Source organism: Pinus tabuliformis, chromosome Q, assembly GCF_031772625.1.
Source record: "Pinus tabuliformis cultivar Carrire ecotype Pingquan chromosome Q, CPIR1, whole genome shotgun sequence".
NCBI lineage: Eukaryota > Viridiplantae > Streptophyta > Pinopsida > Pinales > Pinaceae > Pinus > Pinus tabuliformis.
Window position 1 is genome coordinate 367,150,077 of NC_142296.1, and position 27,037 is coordinate 367,177,113.

General features: G+C 41.1%; 1 protein-coding gene across 1 annotated transcript in view; it reads right to left on the reverse strand.

The window, feature by feature from the left end:
- LOC149219692 (zinc finger CCCH domain-containing protein 6-like) overlaps positions 1-24,077 on the reverse strand; it is a 34,492-nt gene extending 10,415 nt beyond the window's left edge. The window contains exon 1 of the mRNA XM_089386888.1: positions 23,949-24,077. Within this exon, the coding sequence (XP_089243014.1) occupies positions 23,949-24,077 (129 nt within the window). The remainder of the gene's footprint in view (positions 1-23,948) is intronic.
- Positions 24,078-27,037: the final 2,960 nt, after the last annotated feature.

Genomic DNA, 27,037 nt, shown 5'->3' on the forward strand with positions numbered 1-27,037 from the left:
GTGGTGCAGTGTACAGGTGGTACTATGTACATGTTGTAAATATGGTACTGGTCCACGTGTGGTATTGTGTGCATGTCATGCATGTTGTGTTAAGGGCATGTGGTATTATGTATGTGCATGTATTGTGTGGTGTTGTACATCGGGTATAGATGTATTGTGTTGTGTTTTATACCAAGTGTAGGTGTATGTATTGTGTTATGCACTGGATGTATGTGTATGTATTGTATTGTATACACTAGGTGTGGGTGTATGTGTTTCATGGTGGTGTATGGTGTGTGTGGTTGTATGTGTGTGATGCACACTATGCATATGTGCACCTGGTGGTGGAGAAGGCCCCGAGTGTTTCCTGGGTGTGGCAATCAAGCCGGTGTGTGTACAAAAAAAACAAAGGTAGAAGTAAGGATCGATGAAGGATAAGTGTTGATATTGTATTTCAGTTTTACTATGCATATGATTTATGATTTTGGTTTATGATTTTTACATGTGATTTATGATTTTGATGGTTATGTTCTAGCTAACATGATGTGATATGTTTATACATGTTGATTTGGTCAAATACGCTAGTTTGACTTGTTGTGACATGAAGCAAACATGATTGCAAATGTGCCTTATTGACGAGCTACCAATGAGGTATGATATGAATTTATTTCAATTTATTTTAAATCTAATGGAAGTTATGTGCTTGGTACAGGAATGCATGAAATGCTCGATTGGGTGATTGAATTTGATTGCAAGAATTAACAGCAGTAGCAAAGGAATTGAAACAGACAAAAGTATGTTGGTAAGATACTTTAGGAACAGGGCCATTGTGGGACACTGGTACCCCATAGTGTCTATTGATTTCCATGAGCATGCTATGACCGATATGATGGTTTTGAGGTAGGTGTATTCCTTGGGTTTTGTATCTTCTGATGTGAGGAAGCCTTTCCAAGGGATGGAATGCCCAGGATAGGGGATGCCAATGGAACTTGGAAGGTGAGTGACTGCACGGAAGGGTTGACCGGATTGCCCGAGGGACTATGTAGTAGAGAAGGGAAGGCAGAGGATGGATTTGTTTTGGTAATGAGCATTTCTAGATGGAATCAGATGCACATTGGGAGTATGTCATGGAACAATGAGACGATAATTGTTCACTAAGAGGAAAACTGATGCGAGATTGCAGTGCTAGACATTGGAGGCAACTTTTATTGTGGTAGTAGATTCTAGACTTCCTAGGAAGGAGGTGAATCCTAGTACTACTTTGAGGGTGGAGGTGTGAGCCTTTAGATTCCCTTGTTGATTCATATGAGTATCATATTCTCTTATTTGTTGGTTTAGCAGATGTGTATATGTGTATATGTGATTATTGTAAATATTGTAATGAGTTGTGTTATAATGCTCCACTATGTGGTATGTTTTCGTGTTGTCATGATGTTTTGTTTTAGCAAATGGTCATTGTAAATACTGCAACGAGTTATGTTATAAAGCTACATGGGAAGTATGTTTTGTTTTCAACAGTCTTTTTGGTGTTGGTCTTAACCCCATACATAAATTACCTATATATGAATTCTAAAAATAGAAAATAAACAATGGTGAGAGCATAAAACATAAAACATATATACACAAAGATTTTCCCCTGGATCCCAAAACTAAGACTACCAAATTGAATTTTCATTATATTCCAATTTCCTTTCAATGTTACAATACATATATATACATGCCGAAGCATCCATAAGCCCCAATCCATTAACCCTAGATTAGAACATAATCTTAGTTCCATTGAATGGATCTACAAAAATGCCATGGACAGAAAACAATCATGCCCAAAACCATGTGCGAAACCATGCTCAAAATCATAGGTAGGTTGATCTAGGTGGATATTGGTGGCCACCCTCCAATTCCACTTGGACCCCCACAAGTGGAGCACAATTTACTATTTTTGGAAATTTTTCGGATCTTAAACTTCCAGAGCCGTTTTGAGGCCCTAAACGAAATTTTTTGAGAAAACTGGAAGCAACATGGGTCCATGGACAGATGTTGCTCTTCCGAAAGTTGTATTCCACAAATATATTTTTCTAATGAGCTATTGTGCGCATCAAACAGAGATCGTATGCCAAAGTTACAACCCCGGGAAGTTGATGTACCAATTTACCCAAAACGGGGCCCATAGTTTGGCGCTTCATCTCCTAGGGTTAGGGTTTTGGATGTTTAGGGTTTTCCATTATTTCTCAACAATAAATAGGCCTTCGAGCCTCATTGTAAGACAGTTCATAGGCATGTAGCCGCCACATCTCTCCTCAGAGATAAGCTACCATCGCCCGAGCTAGTTTATTTCCATTTCTGTTTGTAAGCATATTTCAATATTTTACATTAATGAAATGAAGTATTATTTATGTTATATCTCTGTATTTATGGTTATCTCTATAATTTTTTGCATTCCTGTTTAAATCCGGATCAGTAGTATCAGAGTGGTATGCTCTTTCTCTGTTTTTCTTTGCATGTCCCTAATGAGGTCGAGATATAAGGAGTTAGGGCTTGAATTGGTCGAACCTTTGCAAGACCAACCTCGCAAATACCGATGGCCTCCCATGGCGAATGAAAAGAAAGATGAGGGGGTAGGTGATCCTATCAAAATCTTTCCTAAAGAAGCCCTTGAGTGACAAAGGAATGCGATGATGGACAACTTTGCCCAGATCCTTCAGCGGCTACCCAGGGGCGACACATCTACTTCTAATAGCTACTTTGGAAGAACCACACCCTTTAAGGTACAAGTTAACTTTGACATTCAAATATTTGACGGTCAGATAGATGCAAACGTTGTAGATAAATGGTTAAATCTGCTAGAAGGGTATTTTTATGTTCATGATTTTTCCGGCTGGGGGATTACTTTCGCTCTTCTCAAAGCCAACCCCCATGTCAAGGACTAGTGGGAAACCTACTATGAGCAGAAGGATGAAAGTACAGCCTCACTTTTTTCAGCTGCACCCACTTGGAATTCATTTCGAAATGCCATCAAGGAGCAGTACTATCCTGTCAAAAGCTATGAGGATAAATACATAAAGTGGACCACACTATGGCAGGGAAGGGACCAAGACGTGCCAGAGTTTATCAATATTTTTCATACCATTCACACAAAGTTGGGTATCAAGGATTTTGAGCTGCATTTGGTGCTCAAATACGACGGTTTCCTACACAGGTACAATCAGGATGAGATGGAGTTCCTGGACATCTCCTCGCTTGGCATGGCGTACCGATACGCTGTCAAGATAGAGCATAAGTTTAAACAAAAGAAGACAGACTTTGAATCTAAAAATCTGAAGCAAGGGAAAGGCGCCCCCAAACCGATGAACAAAGGACAAAGCCAAGGTAGGGTGGCCCGGGACAACCCGCCAAAGCCACAAGCAAATAATAACACCGCGAAGCCAAAGAAGGACATGGGAAAATGGTGTGAGTTCCATAAGAGCTCCACTCACAACACAAGTGAGTGTTAGGCCAAGCAGTCACTGGTGGCCGAGCTAAAGTATTTAGAATTAGATGCATGTTTAGACTCTGAGTCAGGACCCTATAAGGGGAATGACAAAGGGAAGCAGATTATCGATGCGGAGCCCAACGCCACCATTTCCACCACGAAGATCCAGAGGGAGGAACTCGAAGATCCAGAGAAGGAGGAGTGCCTCTTCCACTCCCAGATGTGGGTAAAGGGTTCCCCACTATAGTTCATTGTTGACAGTGGGAACCAAAAGAACCTCATTTCGATAGAGGTCGTGAAGCGGCTGGGCTTACCAACCACAACACATCCACAACTGTACATAATCGGGTGGCTTCACCAAGGACGAGATCTTCGCGTGAGCGAACAATGTCGCCTTCCAACCACATCAAGCCCTTCACAAATGAGGTATTGTGTGACGTTGCTCCCCTTGATGTTTGTGATGTATTATTAGGCCAACCATACTTGTGGAAGTGACATGTTGTATATGAGTCAAGGCCTCGTGCTAGTATTGTTACTTTGGGAAATAAGTTGTACAGGATACCAAAGGTAGCACCGCCTACCACCATCTCTTTGGTTACTGAAAAACAATGTAGTAAGCTCATTTCCAAAACCGGGAAATTTGTTTTCCTGATGATACACCCTCAAGGAAAGAAGAAGACGGTGGTCACGACCTCCAGACAGGGCCCCTCCACACGAAAACTACAAATGGACAAGGTCGTGGAGGAGTACGAGGACATCTTCACCTCCCCCGCAGGGGTTCCTCTGCACTGTCAGGTCAAGCACTCCATCGATATGACCCCAGGTGCGTTGCTGCCCAATGGACCAATCTATCAGTGCTCCGTTCTGGAGAACGATGAAATCAAGAGGCAGATTCAGGAGTTGTTGCAGAAATGTCACATCCGACCAAGTTCATCGCCCTGTGGGAGCTTGATCGTGTTGGTATAGAAGAAGGATGGGACTTGGAGACTATGTATTGACTATCGAGCGCTGAACAAGGTCATTGTCTGGAATAGGTACCTGATCCCACAGATTGATGACCTTCTAGACCAACTGAAGGGGGAAAAATATTTCAGCAAGTTCGATTTGAAGTCAAGATATCACCAGGTACCAATCGAACCCTCTGATGTGTGGAAGACTACCTTCAAAGCCAAGGAGGGCCTTTTCAAATGGTTGGTTATGCCTTTTGGGTTGACGAATGCTCCTGCAACCTTCATGAGGCTAATGGATGACACCTTGTGACCATTCATCAACTCATTTGTAGTGGTATACTTGGATGACATCCTGATCTTCAGCCAAAGTTGGGAAGAGCACCTCCACCACATCCGACAGGTTCTCAAAGCACTACGGCAACACAAGTTATGTGCCAATTTGGAGAAATGCACTTTTGGCATAACTCAAGTTCAGTATCTGGGATACATTATTGATGAACAGGGGGTGCATGTGGATCCAGCCAAGATCCAAGTCATTCAGGATTGGCCGTCTCCAACCACTCTGATAGAGCTCCGCAACTTTCTGGGTCTTGCCTATAGAAATTTTGAATAATTTAACACATATTCAACAAAGATTATCCTGATCATGTACTATTGTGGAATACATACACAAACATAAGCTCCTCTACGTTGATCATCAATATAGCAGCATCAATAACAATAAAACATCAAGAGCATTCACACATTAACACAATATGTAACCCGAGGAAAGCATCTCGCTAAAAACCCCACACTATATGTATATTAATGATTGATAACATGTAACATTACAAAGTACAATGCTTATCACAAGCAATCCAATACTAGCTCCACCTGTTACACACAATACAACTCAGATCTGATCTCCAAATCTATTCCATTGCTTGCCTGCCTCTCCAGCTCAATACCTGCTCAAGAACTGATGAGAATGATTTACCAAACTCGTATTTCACCTGCAAAGAATCACTCACACTGTGTTGGACATGAGCACAGGCTACAATTCTTTATATTGGCCAATTCATTGACATACTCAATCCCTCTAATTGTGCAAATCATCATGCACAACTATAGTCACAACTGATAGCAATCTGATCCTCTAACACCTATCCCTGCTGAAATGAACATGCACTGACATGCAACTGAGTTAACTGATGTATCCTATAGTTGCATTATGAGTTAATAACTTGTGAATTAATTAATAACTAATTCACCCTACTCATCTCTAGTCTATTTGCTAGTTACACTAAATACAACCAGCTTAACAAAGCTAAACTGAACACAACTCCATCAACTGCACCTCCAGTCCACTAAACTCAACTCACTTGAGTTCTAACTGAAGTCTTGCATGCAAATATTAGTCATCCAATAGGTGACCACGTATTTCCCTCTGGGATCTGCATGTACCACATCCGTAGCTCATCCTAAAGTGCTCCAAGAGAATAAGATCAAGTTTATAGTCCAAATATTATTATGAGACAATAATATTTGACTTTTCTATTTTTGACAGCCAGTCTAAAAATAGACTTTGATCACTCATACTGTGATCCCTCACACTGTGGTCACCCACACTATGATCACTCATACTGTGGTCACCCACACTGTGATCATCCCTGCTGGGATAAAAAATAGAACTTGCGCCATAATTTGCCTGCGGGCCCACTTCGTGAAGGCGGCTCTTTTCACTAAGCTCCATCATCTTGTTGCAATCTCAACACTCCCTCTCGACAAGATATGGATTATCAGCAACCCCTATCCTGCCTCAATGGTACTCGAATTTTCTCATGGTGAGAGCCTTCGTCAAAATATCAGCATCCTAATCCTTCATTGGAATGTATGAAAGCAACATGATCCTCCGCTGCACACAATCTCTGATATGATGGTACCTGATGTCAATATGCTTAGATCTATCATGAAATACAGGATTTTCCGAGAGTTTAATGCAACTCTAGTTATCACAGTAAATCATAGTAGGATCCAAATGAGAATCGAACAAACCAACCAGGATCTTCCTCATCCATATAGCCTCGTATGCAGCCAAACTTGCTGCCATATACTCGGCCTCCGCTGAACTGAGTGCCACAGATCTCTGCTTCCTGCTGTACCAAGAAACTGTTGTCGATCCAATACTGGAGACCCCTCCTGATGTGCTCTTTCTGTCCGTTGGGCTCCCTACCCAATCTGCATCCGTGAAGCCACATAGCTTCACCTCATCCTCCTGTCTGTACCATAAACCATATCCTGATGTGCCTCTCAAGTAGCGCAATACATGTTTGCCCGCCTTCTAGAAGAGCTTGGTAGGCTTAACCATAGCTTGTGAAAGCTGGTTAACTGCATAGCATATATCAGGTCGTGTATTGACCAAATACATCGGCGACCCCACCAACTGTCGATAAACAGTGGCATCCACTTCTTCTCCCGAAGTGGCATCCTCCTTCCTCCAACCTCCAGGAAGAGGAGTATCAATGGGCTTGCAGCCATGCATGTTGAACTTCTCCAGTATCTCCCGAGCATACTTGCCCTAAGAAACAAACAGTACACCACTGCGCTGCCATATTTTCCAATCCTAGGAAATAGTGAAGGAGGCCCAAATCCTTCATCTCAAACCCTGTAGCAAGATCCTTCTTGCATGAAAATATCAACAACTCATCACCCGTTAGAATCAAATCATCAACATACAGTACAATGATAAACAACTTACCCTCCACCACAATCTGGTATAGGTTAGGATCCGCCTCGCTCTTGGAGAATCCAAGTCCTGTGAAATAGTTGTCTATCCGTGTGTACCAAGCACGTGGTGCTTGCTTCAACCCATACAGCGCTCTCTTGAGCCTGCACAGATGCGACTCGCTGCTGAAGACCTCAAAGCCTTTGGGTTGCTCAATGTACACCTCCTCCTCAATGACTCCGTTGAGGAACGCAGTCTTCACATCCATCTGATGAATGTGCCATCCCATCTGCGCTGAGAGAGCAAGAATCGTCCATATGGAAGAATACCTTGTGACAGGTGCAAAGGTCTCCTCATAATCAATCCCCTCTATTTGTGAAAAGCCTCAGGCAACAAATCTTGCCTTGTACTTCTCCACACTCCTGTCAGTTGCCTGCTTAACTTTGTAGATCCATCTCGAACCCACCACTGATTTCCCTTCCGGTCTAGGAACAATCTCCCATGCACTATTCTTGACAATAGAATCATACTCTTCCACCATGGCGTCTACCCATGCGGGATCCTCCACAACTTCCTCGACAGAGGATGGCTCAGCCACAACACACTTGCTCATAAGAGCCATGTATCCAGTGTACCGATCAGGTGACTGTCTCTGCCTGCGTTGGCCTGTAGGTGGTCCTACAACTTTCTCTGCATCTTGAGCCAGTCGCTCAGCTTTTGCCAAGTGCTTTCGCCCTCTGATGGTTGGCGCTGTATGAGTGGTCTCTTCCACTCCATGAACCTCGTCCTGCGGCTGATCCAAGTCCTGAAGCTCATCCTTAGGAACTAATAGCTCCTCATCTGCATGCAAGTGTAGCTCCCTCTCAAGCGAACACTTCATGGCTTTCTCCTCCTGAAATTTTATATCCCGTCGCACGACAGTTTTACCACTGTCTGGAAAATACACACGATAGTTGTGGGGCGTATCAGTGTACCCCACAAATATCCCAACCTCTGCGGTCGGCTCCAACTTCTTCCTGGCATCCTTCGTCACATGCATGTAAACGTTAGCACCAAAAATCCTCAAATGAGAAAGATCAGGCTTCTTACCAGAATAAGCCTCCTCGGGTGTACTCATGCCAAGTATCCTATGAGGACAATGGTTATGCACATAAACTATTGTATTGCATGCTTCCGCCCACAAGTGAAGGGGTAGGCCCTGATCATGCAACATTGCCCGTGTAGCACCCACAATCTTCAAGGCTCCATGGTGAAGGTGACCCAATCTCCTGTGCCACAACTCGCCATCATCCCGGCTCACCAATCCTTCTGCCTTGCCCGCCATTGTTGCGCATCCATCTACATGCAACTGATAAAGGTTCCTCACTCGAACCCCTATCTTCCGGGTCTCACTAGTTGTCTTGCTGCGCAGGAAAGCCTTTCCCTCGCTGAAAACAACATCATACCCCTTGTCTTCTAACATCGCCACTGAGATAATATTCTTCTTCAATCCTGGAACATGCATGACTTCCTTCAATACGAAGGGTTTACCATACTCCCTCTCAATGGAAATGGTACCGATACCGGTCGCACTGTATCTACCATCATCGCCCATCTCGATGTGCACTCCAAGATCTTTGTCCTCCAGATCAGAGAACAAATCTCTATCTCCCGTCATGTGAAAAGACACACCACTGTCCAAGAACCACACTGATCCCATCACACTTGAAACCAAGCATGTGATCAATGAAAAATCAAGCTCAAACTGTGAGGCTAGAGCCTCTCCTGCTGAAGATCCAGCAGCCTGCTTGTTCTTCTTCTTCTGCGGACAATTAGTGGCATAGTGTCCGTGCTGGTGACAGTGAAAACACTTCACCTTGGACATATCCTGCTTCTTGCCTTTCGCACCAGACTGAGAAGCTTTCTTGCTCTTCCCTTTCTTTGCTTTGGCAGCCAAAGCACAATTCTCTTCATCAGATACCTTTGATGAAGATCCATTCTCACCTTTATTGTTTCTGAGTTTATCCTTGAGTGCCAGGTTGCTCTTGCTTTGGAATAACATTTGCAATCTGTTGAAAGACATTTCAACAACACTGCTGCAAATTCTATTTCCACCAGCTCAAACTCAACTGCTTCCGATCTCAAATTCGTGAGAACACAATATTTCTCGTACAGAGATTGACTGTATGGGCATTCACCGGATATCTCACCTTCCAAAGGAAAGATGAATCCAGAGGCTACCTGGCCCGATTACAGACTCTGCCTGAAGAAATAGAATGTAAACACTTCCTGAATAGTAGATTTGATGATCAACAGCTCCGATACCATGTAGAATTTTTTTCTACAATTATCTAGCTCGCTCTGATACCATGTAGAAATTTTGAATAATTTAACACATATTCAACAGAGATTATCCTGATCATGTACTATTACAGAATACATACACAATACATAAGCTCCTCTACGTTGATCATCAATATAGCAACATCAATAACAATAAAACATCAAGAGCATTCACACATTAACACAGTATGTAACCCAGGGAAAGCATCTCACTAAAAACCCCACACTATATGTATATTAATGATTGAGAACATGTAACATTACAAAGTACAATGCTTATCACAAGCAATCCAGTACCAGCTCCACCTGTTACACACAATACAGCTCAGATCTGATCTCCAAATCTATTCCACTGCTTGCCTGCCTCTCCAGCTCAATACCTGCTCAAGAACTGATGAGAATGGTTTACCAAACTCGTATTTCACCTGCAAAGAATCACTCACACTGTGTTGGACGTGAGCACAGGCTACAATTCTTGATATTGGCCAATTCACTGGCATACTCAATCCCTCTGATTGTGTAAATCATCATGCACAACTATAGTCACAACTGATAGCAATCTGATCCTCTAACACCTATCCCTGCTGAACTGAACATGCACTGACATGCAACTGAGTTAACTGATGTATTCTATAGTTGCATTATGAGTTAATAACTTGTGAATTAATTAATAACTAATTCACCCAACTCATCTCTAGTCTATTTTCCAATTAGACTAAATACAACCAGTTTAACAAAGCTAAACTGAATACAACTCCATCAACTGCACCTCCAGTCCACTAAACTCAACTCACTTGAGTTCTAACTGAAGTCCTGCATGCAAATATTAGTCATCCCATAGGTAATCACGTATTTCCCTCTGGGATCTGCATGTACCACATCCGTAGCTCATCCTGAAGTGCTCCAAGAGAATAAGATCAAGTTTATAGTCCAAATATTATTATGAGACAATAATATTTGACTTTTCTATTTTTGACAGCCAGTCTAAAAATAGACTTTGATCACTCATACTGTGATCACTCACACTGTGGTCACCCACACTGTGATCACTCATACTGTGGTCACCCACACTGTGATCATCCCTGCTGGGATCAAAAATAGAACTTGCGCAATAATTTGCCTGCGGGCCCACTTAGTGGAGGCGACTCTTTTCACTAAGCTCCATCATCTTGTTGCAATCTCAACATTGCCAACTTCTACCCAGGTTCGTGTTGGGATTTTCTCATATCACTTGGCCCTTGAGTCAAGTCACCAAGGGAGGAGCGAAATAAAAATTCTTTTGGTCTGAATCTCAACAAAAGGCATTCATAGAGTTGAAACATTACCTCTGCTTGGCACCAGTGCTCGTATTACCAAAATTGCAACAACCATTTGAGATCGAGACAGAGGCCTCTGACTATGCTATTGGGGTAGTACTTACTCAACACGGGCATCTAGTGGCATATCACAGTGAGACACTTTCAGACACAATCCGGAAGTATCCCACTTATGAAAAAGAGATGTATTCCATTGTGTAGGCCTGCCGACAATGGAAGCATTACATTTTGGGGAAGGAAACGGTCATCCACACAGACCACCGACCCTTGCAGTTCATACAGATGCAAGGGAAGTTGCAGAATGATCGCCATCAAAAGTGGTCCACATACCTGCAACAATTCAATTTGAATATCAAGTATAAGAAGGGCAAAACCAACAATGTTGTAGATTGCCTCAGTCGACCACTGATCATGGCGTTAACCACCGTGCCCAACTCTTGTGGGCATTAGAATTCTGATTGGCCACTTATCTACAAAAGCGACCCAAAATTCGGCCACACATACCAGACGCTCTTGGAGGGTCAACATGTTCCATATTTTCACCTACAGGATGCCCTGTTATGCCACCTGAGTCACCTTTGTGTTCCTTCAAGAGAGCGTGTCAAGATGATTTGGGAAGCACACTACAGTCGGGCTGCTGGGCATTTCGGGGTCGAGAAAATGGTGGCAGTATTGTAGAAGTATTTCTATTGGCTGAATCTTTGACAGGATGTAGGAAAGTACATAAGATCCTGCACTGCTTGCGCCATTTCCAAACTGAAAATCAAGAAGCAAGGCCTCTGTACTCCGCTGCCTACCCTTATTCAACCTTGGAAATCCATCTGCATGGGTTACATGTCGAGCGTTCCTTCTACTAAGCATGGAAATGACTGTGTTTTTGTGGTCGTCGACAGGTTCTCAAAGATGGCCATTATGGCAGCCTGCAAGAAGAATATCACAACAGAAGCCACTACTAAACTCTTCTTTGAACAAGTGTGGGTACACTTTGGGATCCCACAGTATATCATCTTAGATCAGGACAGCAGGTCCCTCAGTACATTTTGGTCCAGTCTCTGGTTGATGCTGGACACCAAACTCACTAAGTCCACAGCCTTCCATCCCCAAACTGATGGCCAGACCGAGGTTGTCAACAAGATGATCGTACACATTCTGTGCATGTACAACTCAAAGCATCCACACACATGGGATGAGAGCCTCCCCTATGTTTAGCATAGCTATAACTAGGCTCTCCACAGCTTGACTCGCCATAGCCCTTTTCATGTGGGCTTTGGATTCCAGCCACTATGTCCCATTGATGTGGCCATGCCATTTGCAGCTACTCAGGCAAATTCAGCTCATGTCCAATCCGAAACAGATAAGAAAAACAGCTTCATTGAGCGCATCCAACATATCCACCAGTAGGTCCATGACATTCTGGAGAAATCAAATTCTAAGTACAAGTAGCGACATGATCAACATCAGGTGCCACACAAGTTTCAGGTGGACGACAAATTCTGATTGCATTTGCAAAAGGAACGCCTTACTGGAGCCTATCGGAAACTTAGACCACTCTGATATGGTCCTTACACCATTACCAAGGCTATGGGAGACAATGCATTTGAGCTCAACATTCCCCCATTCCTTGGCCTACACCCAGTGTTCAATGTGGACTGCCTTCGGCCATACTTTCCACCATTACTAGACACTCTGACATTACAGAACAACTCACACCAACAGAGTTAAATCCAAATTGCATGGAACAAGCTGTAAATGATCGGATCATGGAAATGAATATCAAGCACACTCGCCAGCAGAAGATCCAACTGTATCGAGTTGTCAAAGCAGGCCAACTCCTTCACTAGGACAAGTGGCTCACCAAGGACCAAGTTCAGCAGAAGTTTCCTCATCTCATGGAGGAACTCAACACAATGGGGACCATTGCTTCCTAAGGGGGGAGGAATGATCCAGGTGGATATTGGTGGCCACCCGCCAATTCCACTTGGACCCCCACCATTGTTTCTTTTAGTTTTTCAGTTTCCTTAGTTGTAGCACAATTTACTATTTTTGGCAGTTTTTCAGGTCCTGAACTTCAGGAGCCGTTTTAAGGCCCTAAACGACATTTTTTGGGAAAACTGGAACCAACATGGCTCCATGGACCAACTTATCTCTTCACAAAGTTGTAGTTCTCGGATAGATCTTTCTAAGGAGCTATTGTGTGCATCAAACAGAGATCGTATACCAAAGTTACAACCCCGGGAAGTTGATGTACCAATTTACCCAAAACGGGGCCCATAGTTTGGCGCTTCATCTCCTAGGGTTAGGGTTTTGGATGTTTAAGGTTTTCCATTGTTTCTCAATAATAAATAGGCCTTCGAGCCTCATTGTAAGACAATTTAGAGGAATGTAGCTACCACATCTCTCCTCATAGATAAGCTACCATCACCCAAGCTAGTTTATTTCCATTTATGTTTGTAAGCATATTTTAGTATTTTACATTAATGAAATGAAGTATTAATTTTGTTGTATCTCTATATTTATTATTATCTCTGTAATTTGTTGCTTTCCTATTTAAATCTGGAGCATAGGTTCACCCACCTAATATAGGGTCCAAAAAACAATTCATTGTGGTGCTGCCCTGACACTCCCCCCCGCACATGGGGATAGTCGTGAAAAGAATATAACACATACCCAACATTCTCCCACTTGTTGTTTCCTTTTCATAGGGTGCCATAGGAGAGCTTAGTCATTGGTCCAACCCTAAAATGCCCATTGTGTCTCTTCACCAAGAGAACTTCTCAGTGCTCATAGACTTTGTCAATGCATCTGCAGTATTCTTTAAAGTGTCCACCTTTACTAGTAACACCTTTTTGTCCTTAACCGTATCCCTCACAAAGTGATACTGAAAATCAATGTGCTTTGTCTTTGAATGATAAGCAGGGTTTTTTTCCAAGAAAAAATCACTTTGGTTGTCACAGTCTATCCTTATAGCTCATTGTATCAACCCCATACTCAAACAAAATCATGCAACCAAAATTATTCCTTGCTTGCATGGGTGGTTGTCATGTATTCTACCTCTATAGTTGAAAGTGCCACTATAGAATGTCTCTTGCTCATCCAACTGACTACACCTCCAAACAGGTTACATACATACCCACTTGTAGATCTCCTCTGATCCAGATCTCCAGCCCAGTCTGCATCAAAAAATCCACGGATGTCCAAAACTCTATCCAATCCTGGTCTTCCTTGTAGCATAGACTATAATCACTAGTGCCACATAAATACCTAAAAACCCGCTTCATTGTTGTCCAATGCTCCTTCCATGGTTTTTACATAAACCTGCTCAATACTCCCACTACATGTGCAATGTATGGTCTAGTACAGACCATTGCATACATCAGGCTACCGACTGCACTTGCATATGGAACATAGGACATGTCCTCTTCCTCTTCTCATGTCTTGGGACACTGCTCAACAGATAACTTTACACCAACAGGAACAGGAACCTTCACCGATTTACTATCGTACATATTAAACCTCTATAATATTGTCTCGGCATACTTCCTCTAGTTTAACCAGAGCTTCCTTTTGTTCGATCTCGTTTAATTTCCATGCCCAAATTATAGTTTGCAGCACCAAGATCTTTCATGTCGAATTTGGAGGACAATTGGGTCTTCAATTCCTACATAATTTCTTTTTTATTTCCAATCAACAACATATCATCCACATACAATACCAAATAAATAACACGGTCACCAATTAATTTAAAATACACACAATGATATGTTTTTCTTCTGGTGAAGCCAAGTCCCCGTATATATGTACCAAATTTCTGATACCACATCCTTGGTAACTGTTTTAACCCATACAAAGACTTTTTTAACCTGCATACCAGTTCTTTCTTACCCTTCCCCGCAAAGCCTTCGGGTTGCTTCATGTAGATCTCTTCTTCTAGATCTCCATGAAGAAATGTTGTCTTCACATCCATCTGTTCTACCTCAAAATAAAAAGCATCAACAACATATAAAAGTAATCTAATAGAAGCTACCTTGGCAATAGGAGAAAAAATATCACCAAAATCAATTCCCGACACTTGGGAATAACCTTTTTCTACCAACTGAACTTTGTATTTCTCCACCTCGCCTTCTACATTCATCTTCTTCTTAAACACCCATTTACTGCCAATAGGTTTCCTTCCAACCAACAACTCCACCAGATCCCAAGCCTCATTTTTCTCCAAAGATGTCGTTTCACCAACCATGGCCTCCTTCCAGAGTTTTCCATCCTCTGAATCTACTGCTTCCTTGACATTTATAGGATCATCATCAGTAATAGATAAAGAAAATTTTGAACAGAAAGCAACTGGAGTTTGTGGCTCTTCACCTTCTGATTCCTCTACTGTTGTAGAGTTTGATTCCTTCTCCTTAAGCTCAAACTCTATCTTCTCATGTTCCTTTGGTAGGACTTCATGTTTAATAACATATTTCACCTCTCTAAACACCACATCGTTGTTGTACACAACCTTCCTTGTTTCTGAGTTCCAAAGTTTATAACCTTTTAAACCATCCTTATACCCAATAAAGATGCACCTTTCAGATTTACTATCCAACTTGGTTCTTTTATCCTTTGGAACATGTACATATGCATCACATCCAAATACCCTCAGATGTGAACGAGAGGGTTTCTTACTAGTCCATACCTATTGTGGAGTATTATCCTCCAACATTGATGAAGGTGATCTATTTACCAGGTAACATGCAGTCTCCACCATCTCTACCCAGAATTCATGTCCTAACCCGGCACCACTAAGCATTCTTCTTGCCCTTTACATCAACGTCCTGTTCATTCTTTTTGCAACTCCATTTTGTTGAGGTGTGTATGGAGTAATATTTTGTTGTGATATACCACACTTCTTACAGAACTCTTCAAATTCCTTCTTGCAAAACTCTCCACCGCTATCTGTCCTCATCACCTTTATCTTCTTCTTTGTCTAGTTTTCCACCAGAGCCTTAAATTCTTTAAACCTGTCAAAGACTTCAGATTGCTTCCTAAGGAATATATCCATGTATTCCTTGAGAAGTCCTCTATAAATGATACATAGTACATAGACTTACCCAATGATGGAATCGAAATAGGTCCAAACACATCACTGTGCACAAGCTCTAATATTTGTTTCACCCTCTTAGCACCATAGGGGAAGCTCAGACCGATTATGCTTCCCATATACACAATTTTCATAGAAATCAAAATCCAGAGAGAAATTAGACATACATTACCATTACCATGAAGTATTCAAAGGCCCTTCTCTCCAATATTTCCAAGCCTTTGATGCCATAGCATGGTATTTTCTCCAGAGACCACGAGAATTTTTTCTCCACTTTCAGGAACCACATAACTGTTGCACCCATTTATAACAGTGCTACCTTGAATCTTGTACAAAATTCCAATACTAACTCCCCAAATCAATACTAGTGCTCCCCGAACCATCTTGTAGGTATCTTTCTCGAACACTTTTTTTACACCTGCATCATCCAGCTTGCTTACAGATGTTAGATTTCTAGCCAATGCAGAAATATGCAGAACACCCAGAAGTGTTCTAATCCTTCATTCAACTTGACTTTTCCGCGACCGACAATTCTAGCCTTCTTTTCATCCCCTAAGAAGACATCACCACCATCATATTTCTCATACTCGCAAAACCACTCCCTGTGGGGAGTAAAGAGAAAGGATGCACCTAAGTCAATCAACCATGCCTCATGATCTACATGTGTACTTGAAGAAGAAGCCAAGTACACATCCCCACCTTCATCTGAGGTGGTTTTCGCCTTTACAAAAGGAGCATCATCAGATCCCTTTCCTTTCTCAGGAGCTTTAGATCTACAGTTATTTTTGAAGTTCCCTTCCTTTCTGAATTTCCAACACACCTTTACAGGTTTTCGTGGAGATTTAGATCTGCCTCTAGATTTAGATCTCCCACTTGAGGATTTATTTTTGTTTCTTCTATGGGACCATCCTTGTACAGATAAGGAATCACCATTCTGGACCTCCGTATTTTTCCGTCTCATCTCCTCCGATGGCAAGGATGAGACTATTTCATCAAATTGCAAGGCAGTCACATTGCTACCTATTGCAACAACCAGACTATCCCGCGAATATGGTAGAGAACACAACAAATTAATGCACTTATCCTTATCTAAAATTTTTATATTAACATATAACAACTGGCTTACCACAATATTAAAGGCATTCAGATGCTCTGTCACCGAGTCTCCATCCTTCATCCTCAGGTTATACAACTTTTTTTGTAGGAACATTTTATTCACCAAAGACTTAGATTGGTACAAAATCCCTAACTTGTCCCACAAAGCCTTCGTCGAAGATTCCCCTGATACATTCAACAATACTGAATATGAGATACACAACTGTATTGTGATCTTTGCCTTCCGATCCAACTTCACTGGGTTTTCAGCTGGCATTGTCATTGGTTTAGTAACTAGATCTACTACGATCCACTAATATTTATCCACTAGAAGATCCTCCATCTTGAGTTTCCACAACTCAAAAATCTAACCATTAAATTTCTCGATCTCTATCTTTCCACTGCTCACCATCTTCTTTCACTACAAGAATCGATCCCGCAGATCTCCCACTGAACAGGGTCTACCACATGCCCGAGAAAAACCCCTCAGTAGCAAAGGCATTCCCTTGAAGCCAAAACAACTATGATACCAAATGTAGGTTTTAACCCCATACAAAAATTACCTGCATACGAATTCTAAAGACAGAAAATAAACAATGACCAGATCATAAAACATAAAACAAATATACACAGATATTTTCCCCTGGATCCCAAAACTGGGGCTACTAGATTGATTTTTGATTATATTCCTTTCAATATTACAATACATATATATACATTCTGAAGCATCCATAAACCCCAATCTATTAACCCTAGATTAGAACATAATCGTAGTTCCCTTGACCAGATCTACAAAAATACCATGGACAAAAAACCATCATGCCCAAAACCATGTGCGAAAACCATGCACAAAACCATAGGTTGCTTTGCCCACCTAATATAGTGTCCAAAATATTTTTCCCATGGGCGTTGCCCTAGACCCTGTAGGGGGGGCCACCGCCCCCCTCAAAACCCCCGACAGAGGGGGCTACCATCCCCCTACACCCGGCGCAATGAACAGGGGGGACTATCGCCCCCCCAACGTGTGGGGATAGTCGTGGAAAGAATGTAACGCATACCCAACAGTGGGTTATAGGTTTCATTGAACACTGAGGATGGTGTTCCCTAAGGGGGAGGGTTCTGTAACATCCCTGGTGAAAATTCCATGTAAAAATATATAAATACCACAGATGATGAGACATGTATTCCAACCTGAGTGGTGGGGGAAACATCCTAGTGGGTGTTCATTTGGTTGTTTATAGCTAAGGAAATTGGAAAAGGCAATGGCTAAGGCATTAAAGAGGCAAAAATGTATTTTGGCACATTTATTTATGAAAATAATGGAAATTAGGAGAAAAGGAAGGTGAAAGGTCATATGTTTCATGTGAGGAGGAAATTGAAGGAAAATAATGGAAAATGAAGAAAATAGAGGCCTCATTAATAAAAAGGCTTCTGAGGATTAGTGGGCAAGACTTGGCCAGTTCAGTGTTGGAGCTCTCTCTTCTACTCTCTCTCTCTCTCATACTCTTGGACACTTCAAGCTTCTTGGAGCACTCTTGGAGAGTGTGGCATACTTGGATTCTTGGAGAAAGAAGGAAAAAGGAAGAGCAAGAAAGTGCAAGAGGCCATCAAGATTAGCAGCTACAATGGGATTTTCTTGCAGGTATCAAGTTGTATGTATGTTTCCTTCACTAGATTTGCATGCATGGCACATGCGTGTGGTTTCTTGGTTGTGATTTTTCATTGGCATGGAAGATTGCCTGGATTGACAGTGGATTTCCTAGCTTTAACATTTCTTGGATAGCCATGGAGATTGTGGGTTTATTTCCTTGTTTCGTTTAGTTGGTTCTCATATTTCCTTAGCTTGGGTTGAGTTATTAATTCCTGGAAGCCTTGGTTGGACAAACGCAATGGAAGACCTGTAACAGCTTGAGTTGAGTTACTAGTATGTAGCCTTGGTTGGAAAAACTCTCTGGAAGCCCTGTAATAGCTTGGGTTGAGTTACTAGTCTTGGAAGTCGTGGTTGGACAAGCACTTTGGAAGTCCTTAGTTGGTTGAGTTACTAGTCTTGGAAACCCTAGTTGGAAAAATTCTTTGGAAGCCCGGTAAAAGTTATGGGTTGAGTTACTAGCCTTGGAAGCCTTGGTTGGACAAATGCTTTGGAGCCCTGGAGGAACCATGGGTTGAGTTACTAGTCCTGGGAGCCAGGTTGGAATAAATTCTCTGGAAGCCCTAGAAGGTTTGGATGGAGACCAATCTTATGATGGTTTTGTGATGTCTGATCATGAGGTGGATGACCTCTGGAAGCCCTGGATGAGTTTGGTTGATGTGTTCTTTGATATCCCACATCCTGCTTGGAATATAACACGAGGGTGAATGGTTGAAGAGAGATTTGGCTCATCCATTCTACGGTTGGGTGGAACGTGGAAGTCTCATCTCGGGTTTGGATTTTGCATCATTAATGAAAGGCTATTTCTCCTTATATCCTTATGAATATTATACTGGATTATATATGATTTATATGGCAGTGACTTCATTAGTAATTCTATCCCTATTATGCTGGTTATATGTATATTTTATGACAGTAGCTATGTATGGCTCTCATCATGCTTTTACTTGTAAATGAATGGATAATGTGTCTATGACCTAATAGATGATAATGCAGCAAATGGCATGAGGAAACAATGGCTCATAGCGATTCTCAAATAAGTATGAGATCACTATGCTTAACTCCGTTATTTACACTTGTAGATTACATTTCGATGATATGTTTGACGAAACTCCTGACATGGCTAGTAGGGATCTAGTCAAGGCCTTGTACAAGTATTTGCTTTAATGTTGTCATTTCTATGTTAATTTACTGATCTAAAGAGATGGTTCAGTTATGGGCAGTGACCTGGGCTCTTGGCCTGAAAAAGTGGCTCAAATCCCAGAGTTGCTAGCATAACACTAACAATTTTGTTCCACGGTCACTAGAAGGTAGGCCTATGAGAGCGATTTTAGGTTGTTGGTCACTCCCTTGCCCATAGCATGAAAGCGATTATGGCCCAAAAGACCTAAAATAGCAGTGGAACCAAGGGACAAATTGTTTGAGAAGCTGACTTGTCTTCTGATGGTTTTGTTGATGATGTTGAATGTTTGTATGGTGTGTTTCTGTTGGTTCCACTTCCTTGATGTGACTTAGGAGGTCAAATCATATCATAGTGGCCTCTCATCATATGTTTACCCTAATTGGTCGGTTGCTTGGGTAGATGTGGGAGGAGGGTGTTACATAAGGGATCGCCTGACATTATAGTGGAGCCTTCCCCCATCTCCTCGATCCTTGTATCCACAAGCATTTCAAATTTTTTTGAGTGGGATTATTGGATCTTGTGTTATTGTTAGCTTGGATCCTGTGTTATTGTTAGCTAAGTTCAAGGGTGATTACACCACACGTTTTGTTGCATAAATATTTATTTATCTTTAGGTATATCTTCCCCCACATGCACATCTGGAACTTAGTGATTGACCTAGGAGGGCGACAGTCAAATGTAGGCCTCGTCTCTGGAAACCTCTCAAAAAATAAAAATAAAAATATCTGAAGCGAAAGGGAAGGTCACCCTCCCATGTATTATAGCACAACATCTATCTAAATCCATACAAAACTGCCTCAAGAAAATGGCAAACCATCTAATACAATGTGGCGCCTGAATCAAATAATCAGCACAATACAAAAGAGGGCAACCAATGTACTTCCCATCACTACTAAAGTGTAAAATAGTGGTGACTAATAACTGGAGGCACCTAACCTCCTATGCAAAAAAATAATAAATTCATAGTTGTCCACCACACACCTAAAAATATGTTGGATAGACTGCATGAGGCCCAATATCTCTTTGAGTGTAGGCAAGATGACTCTCAACTACAACCCCATGGGGGACATTAGGGAACTGGGGAAAATCCTCTCCTCTCCTGGATAGACTAGTGATAAAGTATATGTCCTCCTTAGAGGGCCTATACCACGCCCTAGGACCGAGATGGAAATCTTTCTCCTGGACACTCCACCGGTAGATCAGATGCGCCAATAAGACAAAGTGCGCCTTCAGGAATGTAGCCTCCTTATAGTACTTAAGGAGGCCTACATTCCTTAAGAGCGCTTGGGTTGTTGCAGTTTTAGGGTGAGGGTATAAATCCCTCTCCCTCTCTCTAGCTTCCCGTGGTTAGACCATATTGTATTGGCCCTCCATTTGCTCCTACCCCTACTGTTGCTCCCTCTGTTGACATCTCTACTACATGATTGACATATAAAATACATCATCCTCATACATAAAATATAATTTTTTTTATTAAATGAAAATTGTATTTATAGCTATGGAAACATAACTTTCAATCTAAAAAAAACCATCGGTGCGCCCAAAAAATAGTCATTCATTGGCTCTAATGCGTTGTTGAACATAACCACACCAGTATCGGTGCACACATATGTATGACGCACTGTCGTCGGTTTACAAATTCAAATTTTCGTTGCACCGCATCACACTTATGCATCGGTGCACATGTATAATGTTTTCGCCCCAGTATGGAATGTTCAGGTTATTGAACACACTGAACTATAGCTATATTTTTAAATATTATTTATGCAGTGTGTTTGGTAAATATAAATGCACGGGACGTAACCTAAAAATTATACACATTGACGTAGAATCTATAGCTTTCCCAATGCGTTTTCATTTACGAAATGCATCGCAACGATAACGGTGTGTTATGTTCACGCACCGAATTGCAGTGCACCCTGTAAATTTACAAGGTGCATCGCTATCAACGTGAGATGAACATATTGAGCGCACTGTGCAATATTATGTTTTTCCAAAAATAATGGAAATTTTTAAGCTAATTTTCAATTCTAATCTGCAAAAAAATTGAATTAGAGAGAAACATAGACATTACCTAGACATTTTCTCATCGAGGAGGTAATGGAGAATTTTCTTTTTTACCACGGTTTGAAAAAATTGGAAAGTCAACGAGTGAGCACGGTACGGAAGGATGGTGAGCAAGAGAAGCACTGACATCAGGGCACTTGCATGAGGTGAGAGTGGCACAGGTGCTTCAGAGCTCTTTAGCATTGTAGATGGTAAAAATGAAATTTACGGTCGGGAGGTTTTTTTTATTTAACCCTCCTCTGGTGCATTATAATAACCACACTAGTGCAGAAGATATCTAAGAGCATCGTTTTTTTTTCAAATTAAAAAATCTATAGTGGTACTTTTGTTAAGACGCCCCAGGGCGTTCTAATACAGATACTGCACTGGTGCTTTGTTTGACAGTAGCACCACTCTTTTTTAAAAAAATAAAAACTGCCTAGTGATGCTCTTTAGAAGACGCCCCGAGGCGTTTTAATACATTTACAACATCTGTCCATCATTGGAAAATAGCACCTCATTTTTTTGAAATTCGAAAACTATAGTGGTGTTCCTTCTTGGTATGCACCAAGGCATTTTACTACATGAAGGGCACCGATGTTGCGGGTGTATATAGCACTGATAATTTTAAAAGATAACTTTTCTTTGGTGCTATCGCTTATTCAAGCACTGGTGCATTGTGTTTTTTTATTTTATTAAAAAATAATTCCATGGTGCACCATGTTCTATGCGACATCGATGCTTGTATGGATAGTAAAACACCAGAGCATTTGTAGATTGTAGACACACGTCCATAAACCTCCGTTAAAGCATCTGCCTATCCACCTCCACTAGTGACCTCCATTACAAATGAATTTTTGGACTATTTTTATAAAGGCTTCTGTAAAAACCTCTGCTAGAAGGTCTTTTCCTTGCAGTGACTAGCCAGGTTAAAAAGTTTTTACCACTTAAAAATATAGGCTTAACTTTGGATTGGTCCAAAATCTCTATTTAAAAAGCATAAAAAGCCATGGTTAATGATTAGATGAAAAAAAATTTACATAAAAATATTTAATCATATTAAATTATTAACTTTTTAATTTTTTATCTTATTAGTTTTACCATCCTTAATATCATTTTGTGAGTAATTATTAAAAATAATCATTATATATAAAATACCCTATATTTAAGAACAATAGTGAAAACCAAAAATTTCAAAAAGCTCGTTTAAATTATTTTAATTTAATTCCAAATAAAAATAAAAACACATAGATTCTTGAATTCTAAAAATAATCCTTTCTGAATTTTGATATAATACGAATTTTTAAAAACAATATTTAAAACCAAAAAATTCAAAAATCTTATTTCAAAATATATTAATTTAATCTCAAATAAAAATATAAAAACATAATTTCTGACAATACCTTTAATAATTGCCTAACCCCTTTAATAAATTTTTAACACCCTTACATTGATATGTTTGATCCATGATTATAAAGGAAAATCGTAAAAATGCACATTTACAATCTGGCCGCTACATGTTAACAATCACCTCATATATTTAGTATTTTTTTCCCGCTTGATTTATTTATCTATGCACTGAGGAGGTGATAACGCATTGGTTTAGACTTGACATGAATTAATTGATTATTTAATAAAAAATTAAATAACCATTTATAAAAATAAAAAATAAAAAAGTTTCGTAATTTTTTTAATTTTTTAATTTTCATTAAATATAAGCAAGTTATAACCACATATGAATGGTTAGGTGACCTCAACTTGCCCAAAGGGAAAGCAAGTATGTTGGCCACTTAATCGCATAATAAGTCATTCAATAGCAAAAAGTGATAATTATTTCTACCCAAACTATATAAGTTTGTATATCATGACCTTGTCCATACTCTATTTGCCTATAAACATATAAAACATCATATTGAAAATTAAAAAGCTAACCACATATATACTAATCAAAATTAAAACCAACTGTCTTCCTATTCATCTCCCTCGGCAGAAGCAGATTCGACCGGGGTCGGGTCCTTAACATTGGAACCATGCAACATTGTTTGTGAGAGAAGACAGGGGAGGTGATCCTCGATTCGGCGAAGGCGTCCATCCTGTTTTTGCAGTTGGAATTGAAGTTTCTGGAAGTCCTGCTTATAATTGGGGAATTCATGTACTGTTGTTGCCATGCTCACTGAAATCTGCTCCAAGGCCTTGCCCAGGAGACTTTTCATGGTCCAATACAAATATAAAGTTTGTTTGAACTGGGTCACTCGCTTGTAAGTATGCCCAGGATCCAACACCATCGCTCGCCAGTCCTCCATCTCAATATTTGTCGAGCTCGCCTAACGGTTCAGATCTACTTCCCACTCCTCGATCAATCTCTTCATTTCTTCATTGGTCCCTTCGCGGTAAGCGTTAGCCGCATCATTAATGATGTTGGATGTCGACTTACGACCCCTTCTTCCAGTTGAGGCACTGAGCTGCTCCTCATGCACTGCCACTTGCGGCCTCCTACCACGACCCCTAGCATTCGCTGCCCTCGCCATCACAACCAGTGCACAGTGGATGGTGAAAAGATGGATGATGTTGAATATCTGTACAGGTGGTGGCCCGAGCCCAAAAGCGCTTTTCTCCCAAGTGAACCTACCTCCCCGTGCACCTGTCATGGGAGAACAAAACTATAATTTCCATATAATAAATCGTTGAATCTCCGTCGATCTCAACCCATACATCCCATTGAGGTCCTCCATCCCACACAGGGATTCAATTTCCTTACCCCAAATCCAATTTGCATAACAGCCAAAAAAAAAGTTTAAGAGACCACCATAACCAGCACCAACAACCTAATATTGATTCCCAAACCCAGAGTGCTGCAAACCCTCAATTGCGACCTTGCGATAGCTTCCACAAAGGCTATGGGTGCGGAGCAAAGCAGGGCAGACAACAAAATATTTGTAACACCAGAACCACCAGTTATGTAGGGGGAAAGACTTCCCCTCATCCCCATAAAAAACAGTAAAACAGACCCTACAGGCAGAGCTGAAGGTGACCCAACCCCAGACCCCAGGGTCTTCAAACCAAACCAGACAACAACATTCCCCAGGGCTAACGCCACAAACCTGCATCCCATATAACCCCATACGAGACAGAAGAATTTCATAGCATATCGACACAGAGACCATACCGGTTAGGATAACATACTACAACCATATTACTGATGCCAATGACTTCCAGTATCCCCAGTTACTCCCACTCGCAAACCATTCAAACCCATGCAAAACCCATTCCCATGACCAGACAATCGGATGCATGGAGGAGGGGGAGAAGAAACATATAACATACCAGGTTACCCTCTCCTGAAGACGAATAATCTGTCGTCTGTCTTGGAGCCGCAACTTATCTCTGCCCACGGAGTCCGTCGTCCACATTGCAATCCCCTGGACACTGAATCAACCTCTAGACCTCACAGCGTTGTTGAAACCAAGCCCGAAAACTAATATACTGCCTCTACCACCTTCCGCGAGGGTATTTACCTCTTGCATGCAGGGAGCCACCACACCCATCGCTTCACATGTGTGAGGGGTGGTGGATGTGTACCCCAATATCCTTCTAATTAATTATAATTTGATCGTATTGCCATTCAACTCGCACCCCAATCAGGGGAACAATTTATAAAGTTGATATGATAAATCAAAAATATATATATATATATATATTTTTAAATATTTAAAGTTTACTTTTTTACACTTTGAATAGTTCACTCGATTCAGCCTTATTTTGTAACGATAATTATATACTATTTGTAGTCGTCAGTTCATAAATAAAAATGTATACACATACTTATTCCAATTTCCTGTTACATGTGATATCACTGTTGAAGAAGGTGAAGGCCACTGGGAAATGTGCAGAGATGTGGCTATATGTGCCATACAACTTGATTGCTCAATGTAACTTGGTTGGTTAGTCTTACGTTGCCCAGGCGTATGATAAGAAAGCCCCTGTTGGGTATGTCTGAAAGGTTGAGTCCAATACTTTATCAAACCCTAATCGTACAAACGAGCAATACATAAGGTTTTTAAGCAATTCCAATGTGGATGCTTGCAAGATTATGTAAAGTTGAATTTTAGATATTCCTATGAAATTGAGATAATCTATGAAACTTATAGAGAGAACAAAATGTATTCACAAAACTAAGAAATGTCTTGGTGAACTCTGGTCATATTTGTTAAAGATAGCTAATTACTCCCACATGAAGAGTTGACTAAAATTAGAGATTTAGTTAACTAAGTCAAGCTGCGTCAAGTTAAGTCAAGTCAAGTCAAGTCATATTTTGGGTAAAGTCAAATTAAGTATGTGGTTGCATGTCAAGTTATTTTAGGCGAGTCATTAGTCGAAAAAGTTTAAATACACCATACCGGTTAGGATAACATACTGCAGTCATATTATCGACGCCAATGATTTCCAGTGTCCCTAGTTAATTCGACCCCATGCAAAACCCAATCCCATGAACAGACAATCGGATGCATGGAGGAGGGGGAGAAGAAATAGATAACATACCAGGTTACCCTCGCCTGAAGACGAATAGTCTGTCGTCTGTCTTGGAGCCACAAATTATCTCTGCCCACAGAGTCCCTCATCTACACTGCAATCCCTTGGACACTGAATCGACCCACATACCTCAAAGAGTTGTTGACACCAAGCCCGAACACTAATATACTGCCTCTGCCACCTTTTGCAGGGGTATTTACCTCTTGCATGCAGGGAGCCATTGCACCCATCACCTCACCTGTGCGAAGGGTGGTGGGTGTGTACCCCAATGTCCTTCTCATTAATTCGAATTCGAAGATATTTTCATTTAGCGCGTACCTTGATCAAGGGAACAATTTCTAAAAATGTATACACATACTTATTCCAATTTTCCGTTACACGTGATATGACTGCTGAAGAAGGTGAAGGCCACTGGGAAACGTGCAGAGATGTGGCTATATGTGTCATACAACTTGGTTGCTCAATCTAACTTGGTTGGTCAGTGTTACGCTGCCCAGGCGTATGATAAGAAATCCCCTGTTGGGTATGTCTGAAAGGTTGAGTCCAATACTTTATCAAACCCTAATCGGACAGACGATAAATACATAAGGCTTTTTAGCAATTCCAACGCGGATGCTTGCGAGATTATGTAAAGTTGAATACTGGATATTCCTATGAAATTGAGATAATCTATTATGAAATTGAGATAATCTATGAAACTTATAGAGAGAACAAA